The sequence below is a fragment of the Daldinia loculata genome, assembly GCF_022478755.1.
Source record: "Daldinia loculata strain CBS 113971 unplaced genomic scaffold F4817scaffold_7, whole genome shotgun sequence".
In the NCBI taxonomy this organism is placed as follows: Eukaryota; Fungi; Ascomycota; class Sordariomycetes; order Xylariales; family Hypoxylaceae; genus Daldinia; species Daldinia loculata.
The window spans coordinates 489,794-514,280 of NW_026054861.1; the positions used below are offsets into that span (position 1 = coordinate 489,794).

A 24,487-nucleotide genomic window follows, 5' to 3' on the forward strand; every position below is an offset into this window, starting at 1 on the left:
GCCATCTTCAATATAACCAATTATAAAAGAAAGTCGATTAAATTCATTAACTACCTAACCTCGTCTTCTTTAGCCAATCTTCGGAACTCATTGGACTCTACGTCTAAATTATTCTGAATAAGTAGAGATAAACAACCGAGAAAATTCAAAAATGGTTACGTTCGTTCTCATATATTCTCGTATATTATATCTTAAAGTACGTTAGACAGGCAGGATTTGTACAAATTAGAGCTATTAGAGCTACTGAACCACGGCCGACGAGCAGGTAAACATAACTGTTGACCTTTCGATAATCGCTATGGAGCCTCGCTAGCACCAATACTACTCTCCCTAGCAAGCGGCGAGGTAAATTCCGGCGTGACGGATCGCGACTCGACGCCTGGCCTCTTCGGTCTGGAGCTAGTTGAAAGGTGCTTCTTTCGTCTCTTTTCAGAAGTAATCGAGTTCATGCTGCCTCTCCTACTACGGCTGCCTTCCTCCGGCTCCACTGGCGGTGTAGGACTTCGCGTTGATCCAGCCGAGTTACTAGCTCTCCGAAAACTACCACTCCTAGTACGCTTACTCTCTTTCGATAGACCGGAATGTCGATGAGGTATGCTTTTCTCTGCATCACCTACTCCGGGGCCATGTACATGTGCCTTGTCCTCCGCCTTCGGGCCTCCTGGTAGCCACCATAACCAGCCGTTTTGCTCCTTTGCCAGCTGCCTTTCGCGGGCTTTTAGTTTAGTTCTCAATAATGCTCGGCGTTCGTTCTCCCTCTCCCAGTACTCGCTTCTGTAAAGTTCCCAATTTTCCCGGAAGTGAGGCGAAAAAGGTTTGGGCCATAGTAGAAGCTTGACGTAGTCTCCCCCGGGCGATAGGTCCTCCTCATGGCCCCCTCTCTCTTCGTCTGTACTGACGAACGGGAGTGGAGGGTGATGATGCCCGCCGAGATTTAGCTCTCGATCAACTTCGCGTAATATCGAAGGCTCCACAAAATGATACTGGCCAGCTCTGCTAGAGAACGCGCCGTAGGTGAAGAAGAAGCCTATGAGCGACACGAGCTCAACCCACCAAGACCTTTTGATTACAACCAATTTACAGTTGAATCCGCGCAAGCCTCTATTGCATATGCTAAACCAGCGCCGTGGCCACCTAATACCACGCTCCCATATACCAGTCGCCCAGACAAGTATACCTGTGACTATTCCGCTTATGAAGCACACTTTCTCTGTCATATCCACGACCCAATATACCGAGCCGCCAACGCCGCTACCGTCTTCTCGGGGTGCGAAGAATAGAGCATATCCAAATCCCGCTAACCACAGACACAGAAGGCTCAGAAAGAAAGTGTGCTTTCGCCGACGGGCGCGGAGTTCGAGGTACTGGGAGCGTAGCGAAGCCTCTAGTATCAGCATGTTGAGGTAGATCATGGAAGGCGAGCTTGGCGTGTGCTTTAAAGGATCGCCGGGTTTCTCTACACCGATAGGGCTCGTGCCCATTGGCGGGGATTTCATGTCCTGACCGGGTTGAGGGGCTCCCTTAACGATGGAGTCGATAGTGTCGGCCATGATTTTCGTGTCGGTCGTGGTCGTGATCGTGATGGCTACGATACGAATCAAAGGAGGTAGCTCGGGACGTAAGCCCGCATCGACGTGAAAAAAAGACTAGAAGATTATCGGCGCATTTAGGAGTGCAAGTTTGAATTGTCGTAATCTCGTAAATTAATAGGAAGAATTTAGATTCATCAGGTTGTCGTAAGTTGTCGTAATTACATAGGTATACTGTAGGATTTGTGGTCTCTAGAGTGCCGTCATCTTTATTTTATTTTTTTGACGTACGAAGTACAAAGTAGTAACAGTTGTAGCAGGTGCTAGTAGTCGGTCCTAGTAGTAGCGCTGTGATGGGTTATCCCCCCACATGGACAGCTGATATTGATAGCAGCTGAAGTTTTAGGGTATGTGGTCATAGCTCTATCCCGAGGACCTAATCCCTGCCGTCCACCTGGTGCGGGGTCCATGCTCGTGATATTGCTCCTATTAACATACACCTAACCTTAGGTACCTAACCTGAGGAAAGGTAGAAAGATCTATTTATACCTACCAAGTAACCTACAAGGTATACATATATTATTGAATAGAAACTCAGAAAATGAGCAGTTTATTTATGAGTAAATTATAAAGCACAGAAGAATTAACTATATCTAACTCTAGGCTTTGGGCAGATCCATCTCCTAAACGTCTCTCCGAACATAGATACCTAACCTAACACATGCAGCTCCGCAGTATCAGCCCACATGATCTCTGTAAACAGGAGCCTGACGCAGCACATGCAGGACTTTTAACTTATCTCGAAATAGTCTCCGTCGTGCATCCCGCGGACACATAGGCGCTGACGTATCCCGGTGACGATCTTGAGAAGAAAACGCCTAGTTTATACTGTTATACTGCACGCTACAACGAGCATCAGTCGATAATCTGTTGTCTAGGGCTTCTTACATTTTTTTCTGCTCGTGGGGCACACAAGAATGAAGCATACTTAAACTCGATCGACCCGCTGTTAGTTGAGATGATTTTGTCTTTCAAATACTAATATTTGAACATCCCGAAGATCCATTAAGCTCGCTATACTTTTCTTCACAGCACCTATTATGGATCCAAGCAAATCTTCTTCATATACCCACGCCTCGAACAATACGAGTTCCAAGGCTCTTAAAGGCCAAGTGCCTAGGCCCGCTAAGCCGGCTTCTGCTAAACTTGCTGCAAGGTCGATCTATGCCGACGTCAATTATCCAGATGTCTTGCCCAATGGATTTCAGCCAGGCAAGAAATGCATGCTTTTATAATGAGAGGTCATATGAAGGGCATCGGATTCATTAGCAGGTTTAAGAGATGCTCTCCTGGACTTATCATACCCGAGATCCATAATAGTTCTCATGAACTATTTTGATTAAAAAACCCAGAACGATTGGTTGTGGCGGAGTTCTAGTGGTTTAGTCGAGGCTCTCTCATGACTTACTAGTCCCATCAGGAGTGCTTGGGGTCACTGGACTTTTGTTGTTTGAGATCTTGCAACACTCCCGATGATATGCGAAAGAACTCATCGCCTGGGGGATTTGGAGTTACATATATTCGCCTAACCTGGACCCGACAAGTCTAATATGCAGTTGAATCCTCGGTATTGACGAAGCCATTAGCCACCGGATAGAATGGTTGGGGTTTCGGAATCCTGCCCCTTACGATACGTTGGGCCGACCGAAATCAAAGACGATCAACTGACTGGCATTACAATTATCGCAAGAAGAGATATCTATGGCGAAATATAAGGTGGTGAAAGTTTTCGAAGACGGGATAAGAAATGAGCCATCAGTCAGACTCAATGAAAAAGAGACTATAACGAAATGTCAGTACATACGTGCAATTTAAAGCTCAGTTAAATGTCGATCAACGAAGCATTCATAACTGAGACCTGGGAAAGTGACCATTAAATTAAATTTTCCAATTGCCTACATACAAGTGCTAGTCGTATCAAAAGTCTGGTGCAGCGCACGCTAGGGCATACGTAACTGATTCAGCTAGATTGGCACGGACTCTTGATAAGGAATAGATCTAGATAATCCTACCGCGGAGTTAAGATCTTGAAGTTTCCCGAATGTCTAAATCCGCGATGTCACGCTAAAGAGACATGGATTAGCAGATATAGTTTTTATCGACGATGTGGCAGGATTCTAGCGTAATTTTGCAACAATTAGGAGGGATGATAGGTACTTAGGTATAGAAGACTAGTAGACTTCATAATTCGAGTCAATGTTTTAGGTATTTATATGGAATGGACATCTGTAGAATAGGAGCTAGATATATGAATAAGTTGTTCAATACATAGCTGAATATTAAGATCTGAGCTGAATATTATGTAAAGCAAGGGTCGGCACGGGAGGACATAAAAGCCGAGCTGAAGATAAACTCCCCGTTTTTCAATGTTCCGAGTCCAATCTACCCACTGATTCATCTCATTCCCCTGACCATGTATCTTGACTCGTTCAGCCAGTAGCCAATCCGAGCTGAGCAGCCCTTGGATCTCGTCTAATCCGGCTTACGCGACTAATCTTAGAATCAAAAAAGTTACTCGTTACTTTGCTCTGCCACAGAGTTCCTGCATGCAATACACTAAGCACCACCGCGGATGGTCGGACTTTACTTTGCGCATTAGGTACCTAAGTTTATACATACGTACGTGGTCAGCATAGTGGCTGTGTGTACCCCTAAGAGGTGGTTATCGCATTCCATGTCTCGGATTTTGCCCCCCCGTAATTATATAAGAAAAGGCGTAGCCGGCTTTGCCACCCCTCCGGTATGCTCAAAGGTCCAACTTCAATTATTGTGCAGTCGAGGAAGCTTGTGGCCACTTTTGCGCGGACGCAGCACACCGACGATACCATTTCCCCAGTGAAGACCGATCTATCCCCTGAGGAGCCTATTCCAGTCCCATCCAACATACCAATCGGACGACCACAGCGACCAATGTCAGCATCTCGAAGAGCCAGAGAGCAGACGCCAGAAGGAACGGGGGTTCCCAAACCACCTTCTACGGCTACGGGGATGTTTCCTTTAGGTTATAAAGAAGCTGCATCTCAATGGGTACGTCCCGTCGTCTTATCTATGACTTTTCTATGACTTCATCGTATTATTGGATCTAGAACCTATTCTGACCAAATTGTAGTGGAACGGTGTAACGCCTACGATCGCTGAACGTAACGTGATATCATGCATTCCGTATCTCCGAGAAGCCATCGCGTCAGGTACGAGCTCTGCGACAGATGTCCCGTCGGCGGAACATCCTGGTGAGACTCAGACGTCGACGAAAATCGATCCCTACGGGCCAAGAATATGGAAGTCGACAATGGTAAAGTTATCTGGCAAGAATAGGGGTCTAAATGAGTTCTCTGTGGAACGTGTCGGAGAACCCGTCGATGACACACTCGTTATGCTTCACGGATATGGAGCCGGGTTAGGCTTCTACTACAAAAACTTTGAGAATCTTAGTCGTGCCAAAGGCTGGAAGCTCTACGCGCTGGATTGGCTAGGAATGGGCAACTCCGCAAGACCACCATTCAGGGTCTGCGCGAAAGATCCGGCGGCAAAGATCACAGAAGCGGAGAATTGGTTCATAGACGCGCTGGAGGAATGGAGGAAGATTCGAAAGATCGAGAAATTTACTCTTCTTGGTCATTCTTTAGGTGGCTACTTGAGTGTTTCCTATGCGCTCAAATACCCTGGTCACGTAAATAAGCTCATCCTCGCTTCTCCAGTCGGTATACCTGAAGATCCCTATGCTGTGAATGCCGACATGCCAGAACCAACGGAGTCGACATTCCAAGACGAGTTTACCATGGACCAGCAATCAACAACAGAAAGCCACGGTATTGATGGTCTCAATGGTAATAAGAAGGTGCAACAGCAAGAAGCTAAGAAGCGACCGTATCCTTCATGGTTGGTCTGGTTATGGGACGCCAACGTGTCGCCATTTAGTATTGTACGATTGGCGGGACCGCTAGGACCACGACTTGCTTCAGGTTGGACCTCTCGCCGGTTTAACCATCTTACGTCGGAAGAGAAGCAGACACTCCACGACTACGCATACTCGATTTTCAGGCAAAGGGGAAGCGGTGAATACGTGCTGCCTTATCTCCTCGCCCCTGGCGCGCACGCACGACGGCCAGTCATCAATCGAATCCACCGTGTAGGTAGACAAGTCATCACTCCCGCAACCGAAACAGAACCGGCCGTAAAAGAAACGGGATTTCCGATCATTTTCATGTACGGGGAAAACGACTGGATGGATGTAGCAGGTGGTCTTGCTGCGGAGGAGAAACTTAAGGAAGCGAAAGCCAAGATATTATTAAACGCCACCGAAGAAGAGAGGAGGAAAGAAAAAGGCGATGCAAAAGTTATCATCGTCAGCCGGGCTGGTCATCATCTCTACCTCGATAACCCAGACGAGTTCAACAAATACATCCGTGAGGAGCAAGAAGATACGAGACAGCGGACGTTGGAAGAGAAGACTCAGTCGTAGGCTTTTATGTCTACAACTAATGGGGTTGCTGGTTTTTGAATGCATTGCCTGGCGTTTTGGTTGGATATTAGACTTAGAGCTTTTGGTTGACGATAATACGATAATAATGACCAGAAGCTAGCTACATTGTACACTATTCGCGAGTTATGGTACACCAGTATTATATATATACCTAGATTTATATCCTTGTTAAACATAGCTATTAATACTACTACTACATACTCGTTATCTTTTATCTCCTCAAGCGCAAGATGGAGTGTCATTTTAAGTTTTCACGGCTAGACTAGTGATTACCATATTTATATTTATTTGGTTTGTAAGAACGGCTAGGTAATTTATATATCATTCTAATACATAACTCTCTATCATACTCATCTAGGTCAATAGGGAATTCAGACGATTGTGTAACCCTCGAAATCAAGTGATTACATAAGGAAATCCCTAGATAGAGATACTAGATAGAGATACTAGATAGTAGGATTGATTAGGTATTTGATTAGATACCTAAGGTATTTATAGTAGTAATATTACTCAACCCATGCGCTCAACAATCAACGACCCACACCTCCGAACATACATCTCCGACTATACATATCCGGGGTCCATTCCGCCGTTATTCTTGCTTCCATTGCGCTTCAACAATCTAGTGACGCGAAGTCAGCACCCGTACTTCAAAACAAAAAAAAAATGTCAGAGGAGATAAAATTTTCGGCATTCCCGAAATTTAACGATTTGCCTATCGAATTGCGCCATAGCGTCTGGGAGCTAGCTATCCCGGACGATACCCCGGAGATATGTATCCCGTGGCCGTTGGAGGAGGAGCCAGTACGCTGGCCACACGACCACGTCGGCCATGTTAGGTCGACAAACTATCTACAGCCATTTCTTGTGGACACGTGCTTCCCTACTCTTATGCATGTGTGCCAGGAGTCGCGTTACCTGGCGATATCCCGGTTGCGATTTCGATACTCACACATAGCGGGTTGTCCCGTGCCATTCCGCGCTTTTCGCCCCGACCTGGATATCGTCTACATAACCCTTTGCCGGCCTCCTACTGATATCAACGCAGTGCCTAGGTGGGGCAGATATCCTCGTGGCACGCAGCATATAGCATTAGACTTGCATACCATCAAGGACGGCAGTTTCCTCTGGATTCTGCTCAGCGATCCGTCCTTGGACCTGCGGACCATGTCTTGCATACTTCCCGCGTCTGAAGCCATCCTAGACACGGCAGTTCGGTTTCGGCCTCCGGTGCGACGGTGTCGGCTCCGCGACGTTGGGAGACCTTCCAATGGTTCGGAGAACAATATCATCTATGTGGACCGCGGTTATGATAGGCGCATGACCGGGATGGCTCGCTACCTGGAGGAGGTACGAGACACGGTGAGCACCGAGTTCGCCGAAGTCCTCGAAATCCAGGAGGTGCCAGAGCAGTACTTGCGCCGATGGAATGATGCCGAGGTCAGGTTCGATATCGAACTTCTCGCGAGGACGTTCGAAGAGTATCGGGGTGGGCGCTGGGTACCTAGCTCAGAACACCCCGTCGGGTTCGATTGCCAGTCCATCATATTCCCCGCCTCGTGGCAAGCACTCGATAGTGCTAGAACCTACCAGGTCAGCGAGCTGGAGAGATGGACACCTTTGAGAAATCCCGAGACGTTTCGCGTCAACGATATCCAACAGAACGAGGTACCCTTTGAATGATCTTGGAGAGAAGTTGTATAGAATTACCATTTTGTTTATCACTACATAGTAGGAACCCCCCTGGATAGTATTAAGTACCGCTACTAATGTCATTGTCGTCGTCGCTTAGAAGTATATAGAATCGTACTAATAGACTACACTATGTATGTTACAAGGGTCAGATGTCCTATACGGAGTTTAGCCCCGGCCCCGAATGAGAGAAATGCCATCCTTGAAATGCCAAGAGAGAGAAACTTGACTAGCATGAATCTCTCAAGGCCGATAGCCCCAGTCAATTCAATGATCTAGCCCCGTCTCAACCCTGCCGTGCAAGCTACAAACTCCGCATAGCTACCTCCTCAATTAAATAGCAAGCCACTATGGACCCCCTATATAATAAGTTTGATTGGACAAACTAATAAGAGGTATCCCATAAGGAGAATATACTAGAACTTTTCATCAAACTTCGTTGGCAGCAGGTTGGCTACCATTTTATGAATGCCCACATGGCATATACTATTCCGAGAGACGTTGCATCCGGGAAGGCTGAGATTATCTTGACTCTAACGGGATCTTGCCGTTGTGATTTCATCTATGATGTTACCTACCTAGCTATAGCGTATCGTCATCATTATTCCTTCAAGGTAAACTCCATATAGGTACCTAGGTATTAGTAGTAGCAAGTTTACCACATACTTAGAGCCTGTTAATATTCCCAGCCGCGACTTCGGGAGACTCACTTGACTAAAGGAGTACTATCCGAGATTTATTACCATGATCCTTTTGCTTGGGTGCATAAAATCTCATCGTATCAACGGTAGTTATGTGTCCCGCTCCCATACACCATCACACTTCCGTGTGGAGATCGGCTTTTGATGGAGGTCACCGGATGTCTTTAACATAACTCATCCGGGTACGAAAATCGTTGCAGCGGTTACGAGTGTTACGAGACGGGTTTCGTAAACACCGATTACCGTAGGAAGATTATTACGCTTCGTCGTTGGTCACTGCGCCTCAAAGATATAACGTAGGTACCTCTTTTAATGTAAAACAGACCACATCACGCCAACAGGAATATATTTAAATATAACTAGTCGGATAAAATTTATCTCTTAAATATAGGGGAAACGCCGTAGTTTAGATTGGAATGGGTCATATTTATGCAAATAGCCTCGGAGGGTGCGAGATGAGAGGGTCTGTTGTTATTCAAGATGAATGCCGCTTAGTGCCGTCCAACCCACCAATGAATCGCGACGCTAGAGAGCTGAATCGTAGTTCCATGTTTGCCAGTTCGAGACTCGGCCCGGAATCCACATCAGGGCAAATCCCATGTGGGGTATGTATAAAGTTATGCCATTCTAGCTCCGGGACGAGGCCGTATCCGAACGGACCATCCTATCTCTGTATGCTCCGGACCCTTGATATTTCCCGACTATGCTATGCTATATAAACAAATGGAGGCAGCACTTTTCCCAGGGTCTTGTTACCCCTCGTGTACAGATCGCCATCGTTTCTATGAATTAGATTTCCTTGAGCCTCAAGGTCCCTTTATGACAACAGTTGTTAGGGAGTCATATCATCACTAATAATATAGAAAGGTTTACCCGCGATGAGTACCGACATGACGGAGAAGGGCTCTGTCAACACTACAATCCCCGACGGGGACTCGACAATTGGGGGAGAGTCGGAGCAAGATGTCGAGGCGGGTGTTGATAACCGCGAAAGCACAGTCGATGAGAAGGATCCCGACGTCGTAGACTGGGACGGGCCAGACGACCCAGAAAACCCGGCAAACTGGTCTGATAAGAAGAAATGGCTGAACATTGCTATCCTTTCTATAATGACCTTAGTAACGTGAGTAACCATCAGTGTTACCAAGATCCTCTCGATTACCAGATATCATACTGACATACCATAGTCCACTGGGCTCTTCGATGTTCGCCCCTGGTATTCCCGGCATCATGGTAGAATTCCACGAGACCTCTTCAACCATAGCTACTTTCCTCGTCTCGGTCTATATCCTAGGATTTGCCTTCGGCCCGCTCGTCATAGCGCCGTTGAGCGAGATCTTCGGCCGTCGGCCCCTGTACATCTACGGCAACATCCTTTTCGTCGTCTTCTCCGTCGGCGCCGCCCTCAGCACCGGCACCGGAATGCTGATGGCTTTCCGATTGCTGATGGGTCTTGCCGGATCGGTGCCTATAACCATTGGAAGTGGTAGCATTGCGGATGTGATGCCTGTTGAGAAGCGTGGAAGAGCTATGTCTGCTTGGGCTTTGGGTCCCCTTCTTGGGCCTTGTGTTGGCCCTATTGCTGGTGGTTATCTGATCGAGGCTGCTGGATGGAGATGGGTGTATTGGCTAATCGTCATTCTGGTAAGTTGACTTGCACATATACCGCCTATTCTGCGAAATAGGGGCTAACATGAACACAGGGCGGTATCTTTATTCCCCTCTCCTTTTTCTTCCTCCGGGAAACGTTCGGCCCAGTATTAATCGCGAAGAAAACTCGAAGGCTTCGTAAAGAAACCGGAAACCAAAACCTCCGCAGCAAATTCGCAGGACGGCTCAGCCCCAAGGAACAGTTCAAGCTGGCCATTCTCCGACCAATGAAGCTCCTCCTACTGACACCCATCGTCACTCTCATGTCGCTATACGTCGCCATCACCTACGGCATTCTATACCTCCTTATCACGACGTTTTCCTTCGTCTACACCGAGAAGTACGGCTTCAGCGAGGGGGACAGCGGCCTGACGTTCCTTCCCGCCGGAATCGGTATGATGATCGGTGTTGTGGGTTTTGGACAACTCACCGACTTGATGGTCCAGAGGAACAATAAAAAGGGGCTCGTCCATAGGCCTGAAGTGCGTATTGCGCCGGTGCTTACCATCCCTTGCGGAATCGCACTCCCTATTGGCCTGTTCATCTACGGATGGACTGCCAACTTCGGCGTACACTGGATTGTTCCTATGCTCGGTGTCCTCATTTTCGCCGCGGGACTTATGGGTGTCATGGTAAGTTTTAGCCCTTAAATATTCCCTGAATGTAATAGGATGCTAACATTTCAAATTAGTTCTGTGTCCAAAATTACCTTCTCGATACATATCCCCACTACGCAGCATCCGTCACAGCTGCGATGACGGTCCTCCGATCACTCCTCGGTGCCCTCCTCCCTCTTGGTGGGCTCGAAATGTATAACGCATTAGGTCTAGGATGGGGCAACAGCCTTCTCGGGTTCATCGCGCTCGCGCTCATCCCGATACCTGTCGTATTTTTCATATTTGGCGAGCGTATCCGCGGGAGATTTAATCCCAGCTTATAAGGATGTTTATACCACTTGCATAACTTGCATATAGAAATGATAGATTATAGATACCTAATGATTATGTCTAATAATAGAGCTTGTAAATAGCATGAATATGTCGAGTTTTATCTCACTCGGTTTACATAAGGTCTATTTTGAGCGTGATAGTGGGATTTCGTGACCTTGATAATGACACGGACTACTAAGCAATTCGAAAGCATTGGGTATTTTATATGGATTATTATGAGCATGATAATTGAGCTTTCACATTATGCTTTCTGGATACCGTTACCCTAAATGTAAGGTTCTACGTTTTCGGGGGTTCCCGGAGACTCGGATGCGGGCTTGGTCGGAGCGGGGCCGGATGGAGAATGACTTGGGGGTTCCTCAGGTGTTATTTCCAGTCGGATGATCTCTCAGGCAACTCTCGTGAAGTAACACCGTGATTAAACGTAATTACCGATTACATTCGTCATCCTGATAGACTATTATAGGTAGGGGCGCTTGCTCAGCTGTCTTTGAAGGTTAGTTAAATTAGGACCTTTCGCTCAAGCATTGAAAGCTCTTAACCTAGAGAACTGCTACGTCATTAGAATCGAGAATTTTACTGAACTATTTAGCTACCCCAGCTATGATGTAAATAATTTACTAATTTCCCAAGTGACGACATTGACTATTTTCAATTTATATATTGGTCTTTTTACGTACATATCTTTTAGACTTTTACTAGGCAGCTTTTGGAAGGCAATAATGACGATAGGCGATGACGTTGACGAGTCCAAACGCCCACGTAAGGGGGCCTCCTTCGAGAATACCTATGTCGGGTGCCGATTTGCCAGCGACCGAACCCGACTCGGATTCGTCTTGCGAATGTCCTTTGAGCGAAAAGAACCACGACGGCCACCGACCGTGTACTCTCGACACACGACCATCTCAGATACGCGCGAGTGGTCGGGATGGCTCGGGCGGACTCTCGAGACCAATCTCGCGGATAGTATCGCGTAGGGAGACCGTGCTATTTCGAATACGGTCCCGTCCAGTGGTACCGCCGTTTAGCCACCCGCTCGCGAAAGTGAAGACTAAACAGGACTCGCTTGTCGATTTCGACGGGCCGGATGACCCCTATCGTCCTGTGAACTGGCCGCAGCGCAAGAAGATAGCTACAACTCTGCTTTATGGTCTAGTTACCATGACCGCGACTTGGGCATCCTCTTCCTACTCTGCCGGGACTCTGCAGATCGCAGAGCATTTCGGCGTCGGAAGGCAAACGGCAACGCTAGGGACCACTCTCTTCCTCCTCGGATTTGGCATAGGGCCTCTGCTCTGGGCACCGCTTTCAGAGGTCTACGGTCGGCGCGTGGCAGTGTTGACGCCTATGTTCGTCTCTATATGCTTCTCGTTCGCCTCGGCCACCGCCAAGGACTTCCAGAGTCTCATGCTAACGCGGTTCTGGGGCGCTATATTCGCCTCTGCTCCGGTGACGAATACCGGCGGCGTCCTAGGCGACTTATTCACGCCGGCCCACCGTGGTATCGCTATGGCAGGTTATGCGATGGCAGTCGTAGGTGGCCCGACAGTTGGTCCCATCGTGTCGGCCGCCGTTGTAGCGCAGCCGAGCCTTGGTTGGCGATGGACAGAGTACACGACGGGGATGTTGCAGTCCGTTGTCCTAATATGTGCTATCATCTTTATCGACGAGACATACCCACCGAGGCTTCTTGTTGCCAAAGCGAGACGGCTGCGGCTTGAGACGGGCAACTGGGCTCTCCACGCTAAGTTCGAAGAATGGGATGTGAGCGTTGTTGAACTGGCGCGGAAGTTTCTTGTTCGTCCGATACAGCTTCTTTTCACGCCGATTTGCTTCCTCGTTGCCTTGTATGCAAGCTTCTGCTATGGTATTCTATACATGCAGCTCGGCGCGATACCTATCATATTCGGGGAGATCAGAGGATGGTCCCTAGTGTCGAGTGAACTACCATTTTTAGCCATCTGTGTTGGCACGTTAACCGGTGCAGTTATCAACATGTCGAACCAGCTATACTATAATAAGTCTTATCATGCTTCAGGCGACAGGGCAGTCCCCGAGAAGAGGCTACCTCCCATGATGCTAGGTTCCGTACTTTTTGCGGCCGGCCAATTCATCACTGGATGGACTGCAGACCCAGCCGTCGCCCCCTGGATCGTCCCTGTCATCGGGCTTTACCTTGCTGGGTGTGGTTTTAACACAATCTTCCAAGCCGCGCTCAACTATCTCGTCGATACCTTCCAGATGTATGCGGCAAGTGCCGTAGCTGCTAATACATTCTTGCGGAGCTGCTTCGCTGCCGCATTTCCGCTGGTTGTCACGCCGTTATATCACAACATCGGGGTCGGCCCCGGGTCGAGCATCTTTGCTGGGTTTGCGTGCTTGCTGATTCCTATGCCGTTTGTCTTCTACCTTTTCGGGAGGCGGATTAGGGCTGCTAATAAATGGAGCAAGCACAGCGTGTTCTAGACATTCTAAGAATTTCCATAGCATTGGCGTTTGGGATGGTTTGAGCATTGGGGGAAAGGGGGTTGATTCATCGCTTTAAGAGTATTTCTAGCGAGTAGTTGGCATTGGAAAAGCATTCTACGTTATAGGTTTACCTCACTTGTAGATACTAGAGTTTCCAGCCATTATGAGGCTAGTAGTATATTTGAAATTCGCTCCAAGAGATTCAAAGATGCCTTCACAGAAGAGGCTCTTCATTCTCTCAGGAGTAAAGCCGCTCTCTCGAAATATATTATTAAGCGTGACTAGCGCTGAGAAGTTTGTCGGGCAAGCTTTTAGTAAGGGACTATGCGTCGGCATCTAGACAAATCCCGATTCTTCGACAAGTACTTCATGAACGCTATCTGTGTCGGACCATCGACTTGAAACAGCCAACCCGGTGGGGGATCTTATGGAGGCACAACATTGATATCGTTCCACCACGAAGAAACTCGGGCGTGTCGCTGGTGTAACAAGTGGGCTGACATCAATCTACTTTTATTATCATTTTTAATACCGAGTAATCTATGTACAATACATAGGATGACTTCGGAGGTATAGCCGCTTATCGATAAAAATACATTACACAAAGTAGACGCGCAGAATATGACGACATACATATTTTATATCTTCGGCGAAGAAAGTAAGACATGCATACGAAAAAAGAAAGAAACTGCAAAAATAGCAATTGCTCACACGATGCGGGGCCTAAAAAGAAAATATAAAGCACCTGGCACCCGGTAAGCACGGAGGAGTCAAGGCACATTATTTTCGCTAGGGAAAGTGCAACAGAAAATAGGATAACATAAAAAAAAACATATGATATCAAAAAGAAATAATTATCAAAAAATTAGGGTTGCTTATCCCAGAGTACTGGGAAGCATCAGGAATTGAGCCCGATGCGGGGGTCGAACCTTTGAGGGTATGTTAGCTTGTGTCTATGAGCTGTGGTAAATCTTTGGAACTTACCCGCAACCTTGAGATTAAGAGTCTCACGCTCTACCGATTGAGCTAACCGGGCAGTGAGAGGCGTCTTGGATTTGAGGTATATATTCTGTAGCACGTTTGTGTGTTTGTTAGCCGATACTGCACATGTGTGTTGAACCCTTGCCCCACTATGTACCTAAGGTACCTAAGTCTTGCGAAAGTGGCATGACATTTGGTCCAATTATTTTCACCCTCACATACATATCAAGGTCGTCAAAACTTTATACGTCAGGATTGCGTCCTTTTATGTATTGATGGACTATCCCTAATTTTATTATCCATATGAATAATTTCATATAGATATATCTTGAGACTTGTATCAATATTTTAATATTTTTCTTTTTTTTTGTACAAGTTGTACTCTACTCTTTCAACCCCCTTCAACTTCATACGTCCTAGGGTCAGTACGGCAATTCAACATTAAAAAAAAGTTACGTATTATTACCGTTATATAACACATCGAACTGAATTGCATATTATTGTACATACTAGGAGAACACTGTATCAGTTATGTTCGGAACACATGCCTAGATGTATCCGAGATACTATAACATCTCGCCGTGGGCCAGGACAGAATGAGAATGTAAAAGAAACCATCTCTATTTAGGGAGCAATAGTCGATACTAAAGTCCCCTGTTCCCAATATTTTTGACTTGGTATCTAATATGTATTATGTAGGCCTCCTAGGTAGATAGACTTTGTTTAATTGGTTGGGCGAGTACTATGTGAGTGACCTCCGAGACGTCATGACTTAGGCTTTTGGTATATCTCTTTTCATACCTTATGTACTTAGTGTGCTCACATTTATGCATCCCTCATGCCATTTTACTGGACTTATGTGCTGAGGCAATCTAACTATTAGGTTACACCCCTAATTGAGATAAGCTGAATTATATAAGATCGGACCGACAATTTGATGGTGTACTTACGTTTCCTTCTCATTAGGATACCCTAGGAACATTTATCATCTAAGGAACTATTTCAAGAACTCTCTATAGTGCATTAAGAGAGCAGTGTCTCAGGCAGCAGTGTCTCAGGCAAGCCACTCTCGGTAGGTACGCGTGGTGAACTCGCATCAGCATATTCTGACGGCAAGTCCCGTATAGGATAACATAGGTAAGCGCCAAGTTCTAAGTATAGAATATTACCGAGGCCCTTGGGACTTCATGTTCCTTTCTTCACTCGAGAGCTTCATATAATAAAAGTTGGATGAAACTGGTCTATGGCTAGAGAATCTTTTCATCCGGGTATTCGGATGTCTAGGCTTGTCTTCCTACCGCCTCTAATAAATGTATGCTGGTTCTGGTAGGTATAGGATTTAATTACCATACGTGAGAAAGAACGGTTCTAGAAGCTCTTACAAGTAGGAATATTTTATATTGACCAAGCTTGAGCAGCTTCCGAAGATGATTATTAGGATTAAACCTGTAACTCGACCCTCTGTACGTACCCGCATTGAATGGCCAATTGGAGTTGCTGATCAGATTTTAAACTTTCGGTACGTACTGCGCCATGTCTTCCACTGACGTACTAGGCTATTTTTATCCAGTCGTAGTTTACCATGTGATCTGGTTATGCCATTTGCCATTTAACCATTACACTCGATTGTTTCATTTGTCGTCCTTTTTTTATGACGTGCATTAGTATTTTATGCGGTTTTACGTGGAATTTCCATTCGTTGTGGCAATATCGCGAGGTCGCTTTCTAAGCCTATCAATTGATCGGTTAAGCGGTCATGAGTCTACGTAGTCTCGACCACTTCTCTTACTAGAAAGACCATCCCACTGATGCGCACCAGGATTGAAAGTGCTGACAGTTGAATCGACCGTATGGGAAAGGCCCTGATCTATGTACCGGACGACCCTCAAATCACTGCAAGCTACCATCTCCACCGAATCATACGACGACGAATACGGCGAACATTGCGGATGCAAATGCTCATGATTCAGCCTTATTGTCAGTCTAATTCTTAGGAGTCAAAGTATCGAGAGATATTTTACGAAATCCAATAGTAGCGCTTCTATTACATAACGTATATTCCGTATATCACGCGTCTGATGTAGTACGGCGTGCCGGTAACTATTGAGGCTCAAGCTAATCAAAGATTCCAAACTAGGGGTCAGGGTCAAGCCTACACTAGGGACCTAGCCTACACGAACTTGTCAAGTCTGGGGTTCCCTGCCTTATACTATGTACTACATAGTACACGAAGTCTTTTTTATGAACTCCTGACTTTAAGCGGCTTCTCCCGCTTTCTATCCGGATGTTGTTGACGCCACATCTTACCGCGCGCTATGCTGGTTTTTCGTAGCACGACTGCAAGATCAAAAACCGGATGAAAGGTAGCAATTAGGTTTTGGTTATGAAATTCCGTTAGCCGCGCTACGAATTAATCAATCAGATGGTTAAGATCGATCTTTTCTTTATCTGTCAATCTAAATAGGGGATGATGAAATTAAGATTACCTACCACACACGTACCTCTAAGCGAACCGATACTCCCCATCTCCCCACAGGTCCACGGGTAGAGATTTGATGATCATTTACCAATTATGTCGACCTGTAAGTGCCGTCGTATGCAGGTTGGTACCTGCAGTATGCAGGAGAATGCACAACAGGATCTGGGTACTACCTGGCCTAGCGGTACGGTACAACAGAAAGAATTTATCCTCTTCGTCAACTAAAAACCCGCAAAATCGATTATAAAATATATTGTTCCTCATCCCCCCGACTTACGCCAGCCTTGCCCCGAAGCCGAGGGAAAGGTACTATTCGGTTACAGGGAATTAAAATTACAAATAGACAAAAACGAACGCGACAAGGGTCTGCAACTTGGAATGCTAATGAGCAATTGATAGGTTGACAGGGTTTGTTGATAACGATTAACCACTAAAATCGCCTTTTAAAAGCCACTGGGGAAAAGTTACGCGCTAGAAGATGTCTATCATCTTTCAAGCGCCTGCCTCATTCTGCAAGAGCCACATGGATGCTCATGCTTTTCATGTCCCTAATACCCCCTGAACATTTTGATGGTCTAATAATGGATAAACGACCGATTACAACGCTACCCGGCCTGTAGTCTATGCCACCATGCCCCTTTCGAACATTTCCACCCCCATGCTAGACGAGCTCTGGTCCTTTTTCGTTCTTTCTCTGTTGTGCGCCCTCACTCTTTCTGGCTTGTCGATTATTTGCTGGGTTTACTCTTGTTGCCCTTGATGCCCATGTTGCCTTTCTCTTAGGTATTGTATCAGTGAAACATTACCAAGTTCCTCTGGCAGGCCGATTCGATAATCTCTTAGCCCAGTCTGTAACTCTCCACTCATTCCTCCTAGCCATGAATGACAGGACAAGGGGAGTAAGATAGTATATCGACCACCATGTCTGTCCCTCAGCCTCTGCCGAACCAGATCCTGCAAAACCACCCGCATCGGCCTTCCTTAACGGCTTACTCTGAGACTTCCCGTGCCTCGTCTGATCTTTCTTTACTTCAACAGCCCTTTCCCTCCCTCCCAGACCAATCCCAATCCCAATCCCTTGACCTTGACCGTGATTCGGCTCAAGCCCTATCGGGTTCGAGAAACACGAAGAAGCTTGTCATCGACAGCTCTGCCGTTATACCGCCCGTCCGGTCCATTCGACGCAAGCCGCTGTCGTCGACCGCGTCACCAATCGCCACTAGGTACTCTTCTGGAGCGTATCTCGCCATTGCAAAGGGGTTGCCTGGGCCAGACCAACGGTTCTCCCGCTCTTTTTCAGTTGACAGTCCTACCGTTTACGAGTTTCCTCGCCCTCCGGTTGGCCCGCTAGTTAAACCTGGATTGGAATCTCCCTACGATTTTATAATCCAGAGTAGCAGAGAGTAAGTCAAGGTTTCATTAATCTACAATCCAATGCCGGTCATCTAGGTAGGATGTTGTTAATTAATACTCGAATTTATCCAGGAAACCTCTCGAGACTCGCCATCCTTTAGCTTCTGTCGACTCCAGCCCGGCTGTTACAGCGGGTGAAGTCGAACGCCCAAGTTCTCAGGGTAGTAACCTTGCCCTTTCTCAAACACGTCACACCACCGACTTGTCGCAACATCACGAACGGACCGCCTATGACGATTTCTTTAGTGACGAAGACGAGGATCCGCTAAGTGACAATATTCTCGACGGATACAACTCAGATTCGTCGGATAATAATAATTCTAATTCTGTTTATTCTAATACTATGTCGTTGCATATCACCCGGAAAACCACACCCCCACAGTTGAATCTCAAGTTAGACGATACGTCGTTGACTCCAAAGGCCGACAGAAACGACATTAGGTCACCCAATACTGATAAACCCTTACCGAAATCACCCGGCTCGTCAAAGCTAGGAACGTTCTTTGGCTGGACTTCGCCTTCGAATACAGAGGCGTCAGACAAAGGATATTCGGCTCTTCCATCACCCTTTAACTTTTCAAAGGCGACTAGTGTTACCGATGCATCCCCAGTCACAACAATCGGACCACAATCACTACTGGACGCCCCCAAAGCATTGTTCGGATCTCCAAATTCAAGGGACTACTCCGAATCTTACCTGGCAATACCACCAACCGCTACGATACCACCACAATATCAAATCGAAGATATGGAAGATGAACTAAAGGCCATCTCGGCCGAATTGGCAGCTTCAATTCGGCGCGAGATGGACCTAGAAGACTTGGTAGACAGACTACAAGTAGAGAGGGACAACCCTACGACGGTTGGAAATAAGAGAACCAGTGATTACTTTTCTGATTCGGGATACAGCTCCGCTAAGCTAAGCGAGTATGACCAATCAAGGGAAGAGATAGAGAAAATTCAGAGGAGATCAGAGCAGGAGAAAGCCCAGATTAGGCTCGAGTTGACTAACAAACTCCAGGATGAGAGGTCCAGGAGACAACAGCTGGATGTGCAGATCAAAGAGCTTTCAGAAAGGGCATCCCAAATCGACCTCGCAAAAGTCAACAATGTTGATACAACTGGACGTGTTAAGGAATTAGAAAGTACCTGCGAAACTTTGCGGCGCAAGCTTACCGAAGAGCGCCAAGTCAAAGATAACTTTGAAGACTTACTCGCAGCGCTCAAGGGCGAGCTCGAAAATGCCTCCAACCAACGCGACAACCTTCGTGACGAGGTCGTCCCCCAGCTTCGAGCACGTGTGGAAGGTCTCGAAGCACAAGCGTCGGAGCTAGAGAAGATGACATATGAATCGACAAAGATGCAGCAAGAACTTCAGGCTCTGAAGAACGAGAACTCATCATTGAAACAGACCCAACCCAACCCGATGGGCACTATCTCTGAAGATACGGTATCTGCTGGGTCCCGGTTATCCCGATCCAATTCCTTAACCGGCCCTCCGCCGTCCTTCAGGCTTCAAAGAGCGCCCTCGGGCCTGACAAGATCCAAGTCAGTTAAGTCATCTGAATCTCGGGATCAGCTATCAGAGCGGCTTAAGGACGTCGAAGAGCAACGAGATGCTTTGCACAGGGCTCTAAGAAATCTGTTGGATAGGCAAGAATATCAGAATAAGGAGAACCAAAAGAAGATACAAGCCCTTGAGATGGAGCGTGATCGTCTTCTAACCCAGTCACCACAGAAAGCCGGCTTCCAAAAAGAAATATCTAACCTTAGATCTGAGATTACCATCTTGCGCCGGCGAGCTGATGAGGCGCTTGAACAAAAGTGGCAAGTAGAGAAAGGACTCGGAGGTCTTAAGATGGATCTTGATCGAGCCGAACAGGAGATAGCATCTCTTAGAAGCTTGCTTGACGAGAAAGATATTCTAATCCCACCGTCTATCTCACGCCTGAGCAACGGAAGCGACAAATTTGCACCCCCAGTAACATCAGATTCTCTAGCACTAGCCTATGAAGATCTCCAGAAGGCGTATGCTAACTCTCTTGAACGTATTAAAAAGCTTGAGGCTAGTAGTTCAGACGAGTTTACAAAGCTTGCGATGGAGAAGCTTGAGCGGGCACTGTCTTCTACAATCTCAGAGCGTGACATTGCACGCCAAGAAGCGACGTCGTATGAGGAGCAGCTCGAAGCCCTTAAGGAAGGCGAACGAGTTTATCTCGAATCCGAAAAAGCACTGGCCGACGAGCTGAGCGAATCGGCTCGTCGCGTCGAAGAACTAGCTGTTCAAGTCCGTCAGCAGTTAGCTACTAATCAGACTCTACGTCAAAGAATCTCGGATACCGTGGCTCGCGGTGAAGCTGAGCAGAGGGCCAATAAGGACCGCATTGCCGCAATGCAGGTACACCTCCGGAATCTTGAGGAGAAATTAGAGGCCGCGCAAAATGCTTCCGAAGACCGGATCGCACGATACGAGGAAGATATATCTAACATGAGGGCCAGCCACAACGAGCAGCTAAAACGGATGCGAGACGGCCTACGTTCTCCCCGTACATTCCCGCCGAAGTCACCTTTGTCCCCCTTTTTCTCAGGTCCAAATGCTCGGTCTCCTCGTCTCAGCACTACGCGCTCCGGCTCAGTTATCAAGGTATCGGATGATGCCCAAATTGACCACCTTCGCGCACGTGTCGCCGAGCTCGAAAATGCTCTAACCGATGCGGACGCCGAGATGCAGCAGGTTGTCGGCCGCATGAATACTGCTCAGATCCAAGTCATGGAACTGCAGGAAGAGCGCGAGGCAGCCGTTAGCCAAACGCGAAAGCTGGAGAGGGAGCTCCAGGCCGAAAAGGTGAAAGCCTTCGAGGGGCGATTCAAGAGCTTGCAGGTATAGACCTTTGGCTCATTGACCAAATTTGTAAGATGCACATCTTTACCTACATATTACGATTCCATGAAAGTCAATATGGGCGCACGCCCATGTGTACTACTTTTCCTTCCTTCTTGGCATTTACAGGAATCAGGCATCCTACACGTTGGGTATGGCAGCGCGCTCACCTGGATTCAGCATCGGGCGTTTGTATTAAGCATCACCTTGGTTTACTGTTTATAGCTATTGTATTTTTTGAGCGGTCGAACCTGGCCGACCACCTATTGTATAATGATCGAATCCTAGCATTGCTAGAGGATTCGAGGAATTGTATATCTAATGTTTTAACCTAGTACTGTTCTACCTGTATTTATATACGCGGTCGCCTACAGAGTCGAGCAGAAACACTTGCACCCGAGAAGGGTGTACATAGCTAGTATTGTACTATCGGGAAGAATACCCGGAGTTGGTTGGTAGTTTAAAATAACTACTACAATTGTCTTTAGCAACGTTATGTTCCCTTGTCCTTGGTGAAATTGTACTTCTATTCGTGACTGGACTTGGAGTTTCTTTATAGTGTAAGTAAATCATGCTTTAGGTATAGTAAATTCAAGGGGCTTGTGAAGCTGAGGCAGTTCGGTGTTCTTGTCCAGGGTGACAACGTTATGGCATGGGGGCAGGATATCGGGATGTGTCATCGGAGCATCGCTAATAACGAGTTTACCATATATATATAACATATTTAATTGAGCTAATGTATCATATACCAATAAAGTATTTCTTTAAGCGATTTGCTCGAGCCGTCTCTTGCTCCGACTCTGGCTTTTTTATGTCAGCCTTGGAAATGACAACTTCCTTTTGTTGTTTGTCAACGCCCAGCCAGAGAAGGTCGGGCCTACTATAGTGACCGACGATATCCAGGAAGCCCCTATTTGCTACGACCTTCGTGAGATCTAGATCTCCATATAAGATACCCCCAGTTTCAGGTTTACCATCACCAAGCGGTGACGTCAATCGTCTCCCGTCGGGACCAATGATACAGCTGTGACCCCCTCCGGTCTGCGCACAGATAAGCCCGTTTTGAGTGTTGAAGACGTCAATGCCGGCTTGAGTGCACACAGAGGTAGCATGTAAGACGTAAGCGCCGCTTTCGATCGCATATGTCTGTGACAGGTTCTGACATCCGTCGGCTGTCATACTCCATAGACCCGGATGATCTACACCGGTTGTGGGATCTATCGGCGGCCACATAGATACGTGAATGACTCCGCCTTGCGTGATGCTGTGATACTTGAGAAGTGGCTGAGTATGCTCCCAGCAGGCCAAGGCTCCTACCTTGATTTTGCCAAGTGGAGCGCCAAAGTCGAGTTCTGCGACGTTAGTCAAATCATTGCCGGATCCATCCCCGAAGACGGTACGCTCCATATGGGTCGGCTTTATCTTTCGTCTATGTAGGGCTAGCTCTCCCTGCGGTGAGATAATTGCCTGTGCTATGTAGGTACTGTTCGAAGGACTTCTCTCCGAGAAACCGAGAATTACAGCAATGGAGTGCTTTTTGGCTACCGCTTTGACTTGTTCCATCTCTTCTGACTCTATAGCCAAAGAGTTATAAATGTACCTAGTCTGGAGTTCGAAATCCACAGGACGAGCCCTGTCATATTGCATAGGTATGTTAACACAGCTCTGTGAAACAGGACGGGAATAGAGTCATATACGGACCATATCCATGCAGGATATCCTGGGACAAAGGCTTCCGCGAACGCAACGATCTTGGCACCGTCCCCCGCGGCCTCGGCGATAAGTTCGCAGGCTTTTCGGATTGACCCCGCAAGGTCGAGCCACACCGGCTCGGCTTGTATAACAGCAACTCGGATAGTGGTCATCGTAATTACGAGAGATGTTAATAAGTTGGAATGAGCTTTGAATACGCTTGTTTCATTGTAAGAGGTAGACGCGAAGCTACTTCATGTTTGTGCTTTTATACTCAAGATTTAGTGCGAATAGGGGTAATGCTTATCCTAAAAGTGACTTGTTGGAAATCGGTTAACTACCTATACTAAATGATGTGTTAGCACTGCGACGTTAGTATCAATATACCTAGGTACCTCTCTATATACGTTCAAGTCACATAACTTGGCATGGAGATGTTGGAAGACTTGGAAGGGCGGAGATATCATAGTGGGATCGTATACGTATTGGACATAGATATTATCACTTGTTACGTAAACTTAGAAGAACAGTAAATCGAAGCAGAATTATTCATTTAGCAAGGTTGCTTGTCGACCTGATAAGACTATAACCTCCTTTTTAAGATAGGAGAACCGGCAACTCATTCGAATCAAGCGAAACGGGGTTTCCATAGCAGGCAAGATGAAGACATACAGTTACATCTTTTAGAATTTTAATCCTTCGTTTTTTTTAATATAAATTTAAACCTTGGCATGCGTAAGGTAGGTATTCCTGTTGGTTTATATGCGTAGCCTTACAAGTAGAGCTAGTAGGACGAAATACCTTAGCCTTTTAAATATTACAGCCTACCTATTCTAGAATATGCAATGGCGCCGCCATTACTGCCTAGGTTAGGTAATTAACAGGTATATTATCGGTCGGCAGCGTAGAATGCATCTATTCGGTCCACGTAGCCTTTACGAATGGTGTAGGAAAATGTATCGAATAATATGACTTGAGCCATAAGAGATATTGCGTTGCTATGCAGAGCCTGGCAATGATTATTACACTTCCTTTTCAAAGTGCCTTGCACTGCCTATTGAATGTTTCTTTACATTAATAGGTTAAGGTCGCTACCTATATAGGTACCTACATAAGACGGTCGCAACCCCTGAGAGCCTTTAGAGAAAAGAGAGAATAAAAACCCCTCGAACATTGATGGACGTACACTATTATGTTTATCATCGGGCCCATGATCACTGGCAGCCTTGACTTAACTTTAAGACTCTTAACCAATAACACTGGCACTACCTAGTTGCTATTATCATTCTAATCTTGCATTCGAACCTCTGGCGAATTCATTGGCTTTGACCCCCATACTATGAAACCCGGTGAGTACCCGGAGTTTGAAAAAGGGGAAGAATTTCAAATGAAACTTCAACGATTTACGATTTACTAAATAGGAGGTCATCACTATGTGGTAGCATAGTAGTCTATGAAAATCGCACGCTACGCAGCTGCTACGTCTAGACATACGTCCACATGTTTA

General features: G+C 46.7%; 7 protein-coding genes and 1 pseudogene across 8 annotated transcripts; 5 read left to right on the top strand and 3 right to left on the bottom strand.

The window, feature by feature from the left end:
• Positions 1-13: 13 nt before the first annotated feature.
• On the bottom strand, positions 14-1,884 carry F4817DRAFT_327832 (Spo7-domain-containing protein). The gene has a single exon (XM_049302091.1). It carries the CDS (start codon positions 1,548-1,550, stop codon positions 297-299), a length of 1,254 nt encoding a protein of 417 aa, XP_049162210.1. The 5' UTR covers positions 1,551-1,884; the 3' UTR covers positions 14-296.
• Positions 1,885-3,963: 2,079 nt separating this feature from the next.
• Positions 3,964-6,279, top strand: F4817DRAFT_327835 (alpha/beta-hydrolase). The gene is made up of 2 exons (XM_049302092.1): positions 3,964-4,616; positions 4,699-6,279. Exons 1-2 carry the CDS (start codon positions 4,332-4,334, stop codon positions 6,049-6,051), a joined length of 1,638 nt encoding a protein of 545 aa, XP_049162211.1. The 5' UTR covers positions 3,964-4,331; the 3' UTR covers positions 6,052-6,279.
• A 298-nt stretch (positions 6,280-6,577) lies between these two features.
• F4817DRAFT_327838 (uncharacterized protein) lies at positions 6,578-8,405 on the top strand. The gene is made up of 2 exons (XM_049302093.1): positions 6,578-7,803; positions 7,865-8,405. The coding sequence occupies exon 1, from the start codon at positions 6,739-6,741 to the stop codon at positions 7,753-7,755; it is 1,017 nt and encodes a 338-aa protein (XP_049162212.1). The 5' UTR covers positions 6,578-6,738; the 3' UTR covers positions 7,756-7,803; positions 7,865-8,405.
• Positions 8,406-8,911: 506 nt separating this feature from the next.
• F4817DRAFT_327839 (MFS general substrate transporter) lies at positions 8,912-11,147 on the top strand. Its single transcript, XM_049302094.1, has 4 exons — positions 8,912-9,588; positions 9,653-10,109; positions 10,169-10,747; positions 10,807-11,147. The coding sequence occupies exons 1-4, from the start codon at positions 9,344-9,346 to the stop codon at positions 11,053-11,055; spliced, it is 1,530 nt and encodes a 509-aa protein (XP_049162213.1). The 5' UTR covers positions 8,912-9,343; the 3' UTR covers positions 11,056-11,147.
• A 325-nt stretch (positions 11,148-11,472) lies between these two features.
• F4817DRAFT_261988 (MFS general substrate transporter) lies at positions 11,473-13,757 on the top strand. Its single transcript, XM_049299310.1, has 2 exons — positions 11,473-11,561; positions 11,658-13,757. Exon 2 carries the CDS (start codon positions 11,801-11,803, stop codon positions 13,529-13,531), a length of 1,731 nt encoding a protein of 576 aa, XP_049162214.1. The 5' UTR covers positions 11,473-11,561; positions 11,658-11,800; the 3' UTR covers positions 13,532-13,757.
• A 685-nt stretch (positions 13,758-14,442) lies between these two features.
• F4817DRAFT_t34 lies at positions 14,443-14,570 on the bottom strand (annotated as a pseudogene). Its single transcript has one exon. The product of its transcript is annotated as a tRNA-OTHER (tRNA).
• Positions 14,571-17,657: 3,087 nt separating this feature from the next.
• Positions 17,658-21,568, top strand: F4817DRAFT_262004 (uncharacterized protein). The gene is made up of 2 exons (XM_049299311.1): positions 17,658-18,397; positions 18,480-21,568. Exons 1-2 carry the CDS (start codon positions 17,916-17,918, stop codon positions 21,292-21,294), a joined length of 3,297 nt encoding a protein of 1,098 aa, XP_049162215.1. The 5' UTR covers positions 17,658-17,915; the 3' UTR covers positions 21,295-21,568.
• A 417-nt stretch (positions 21,569-21,985) lies between these two features.
• F4817DRAFT_262018 (carbon-nitrogen hydrolase) lies at positions 21,986-23,476 on the bottom strand. Its single transcript, XM_049299312.1, has 2 exons — positions 22,990-23,476; positions 21,986-22,921 (listed from the first exon to the last, which is right to left on the bottom strand). The coding sequence occupies exons 1-2, from the start codon at positions 23,151-23,153 to the stop codon at positions 22,030-22,032; spliced, it is 1,056 nt and encodes a 351-aa protein (XP_049162216.1). The 5' UTR covers positions 23,154-23,476; the 3' UTR covers positions 21,986-22,029.
• Positions 23,477-24,487: the final 1,011 nt, after the last annotated feature.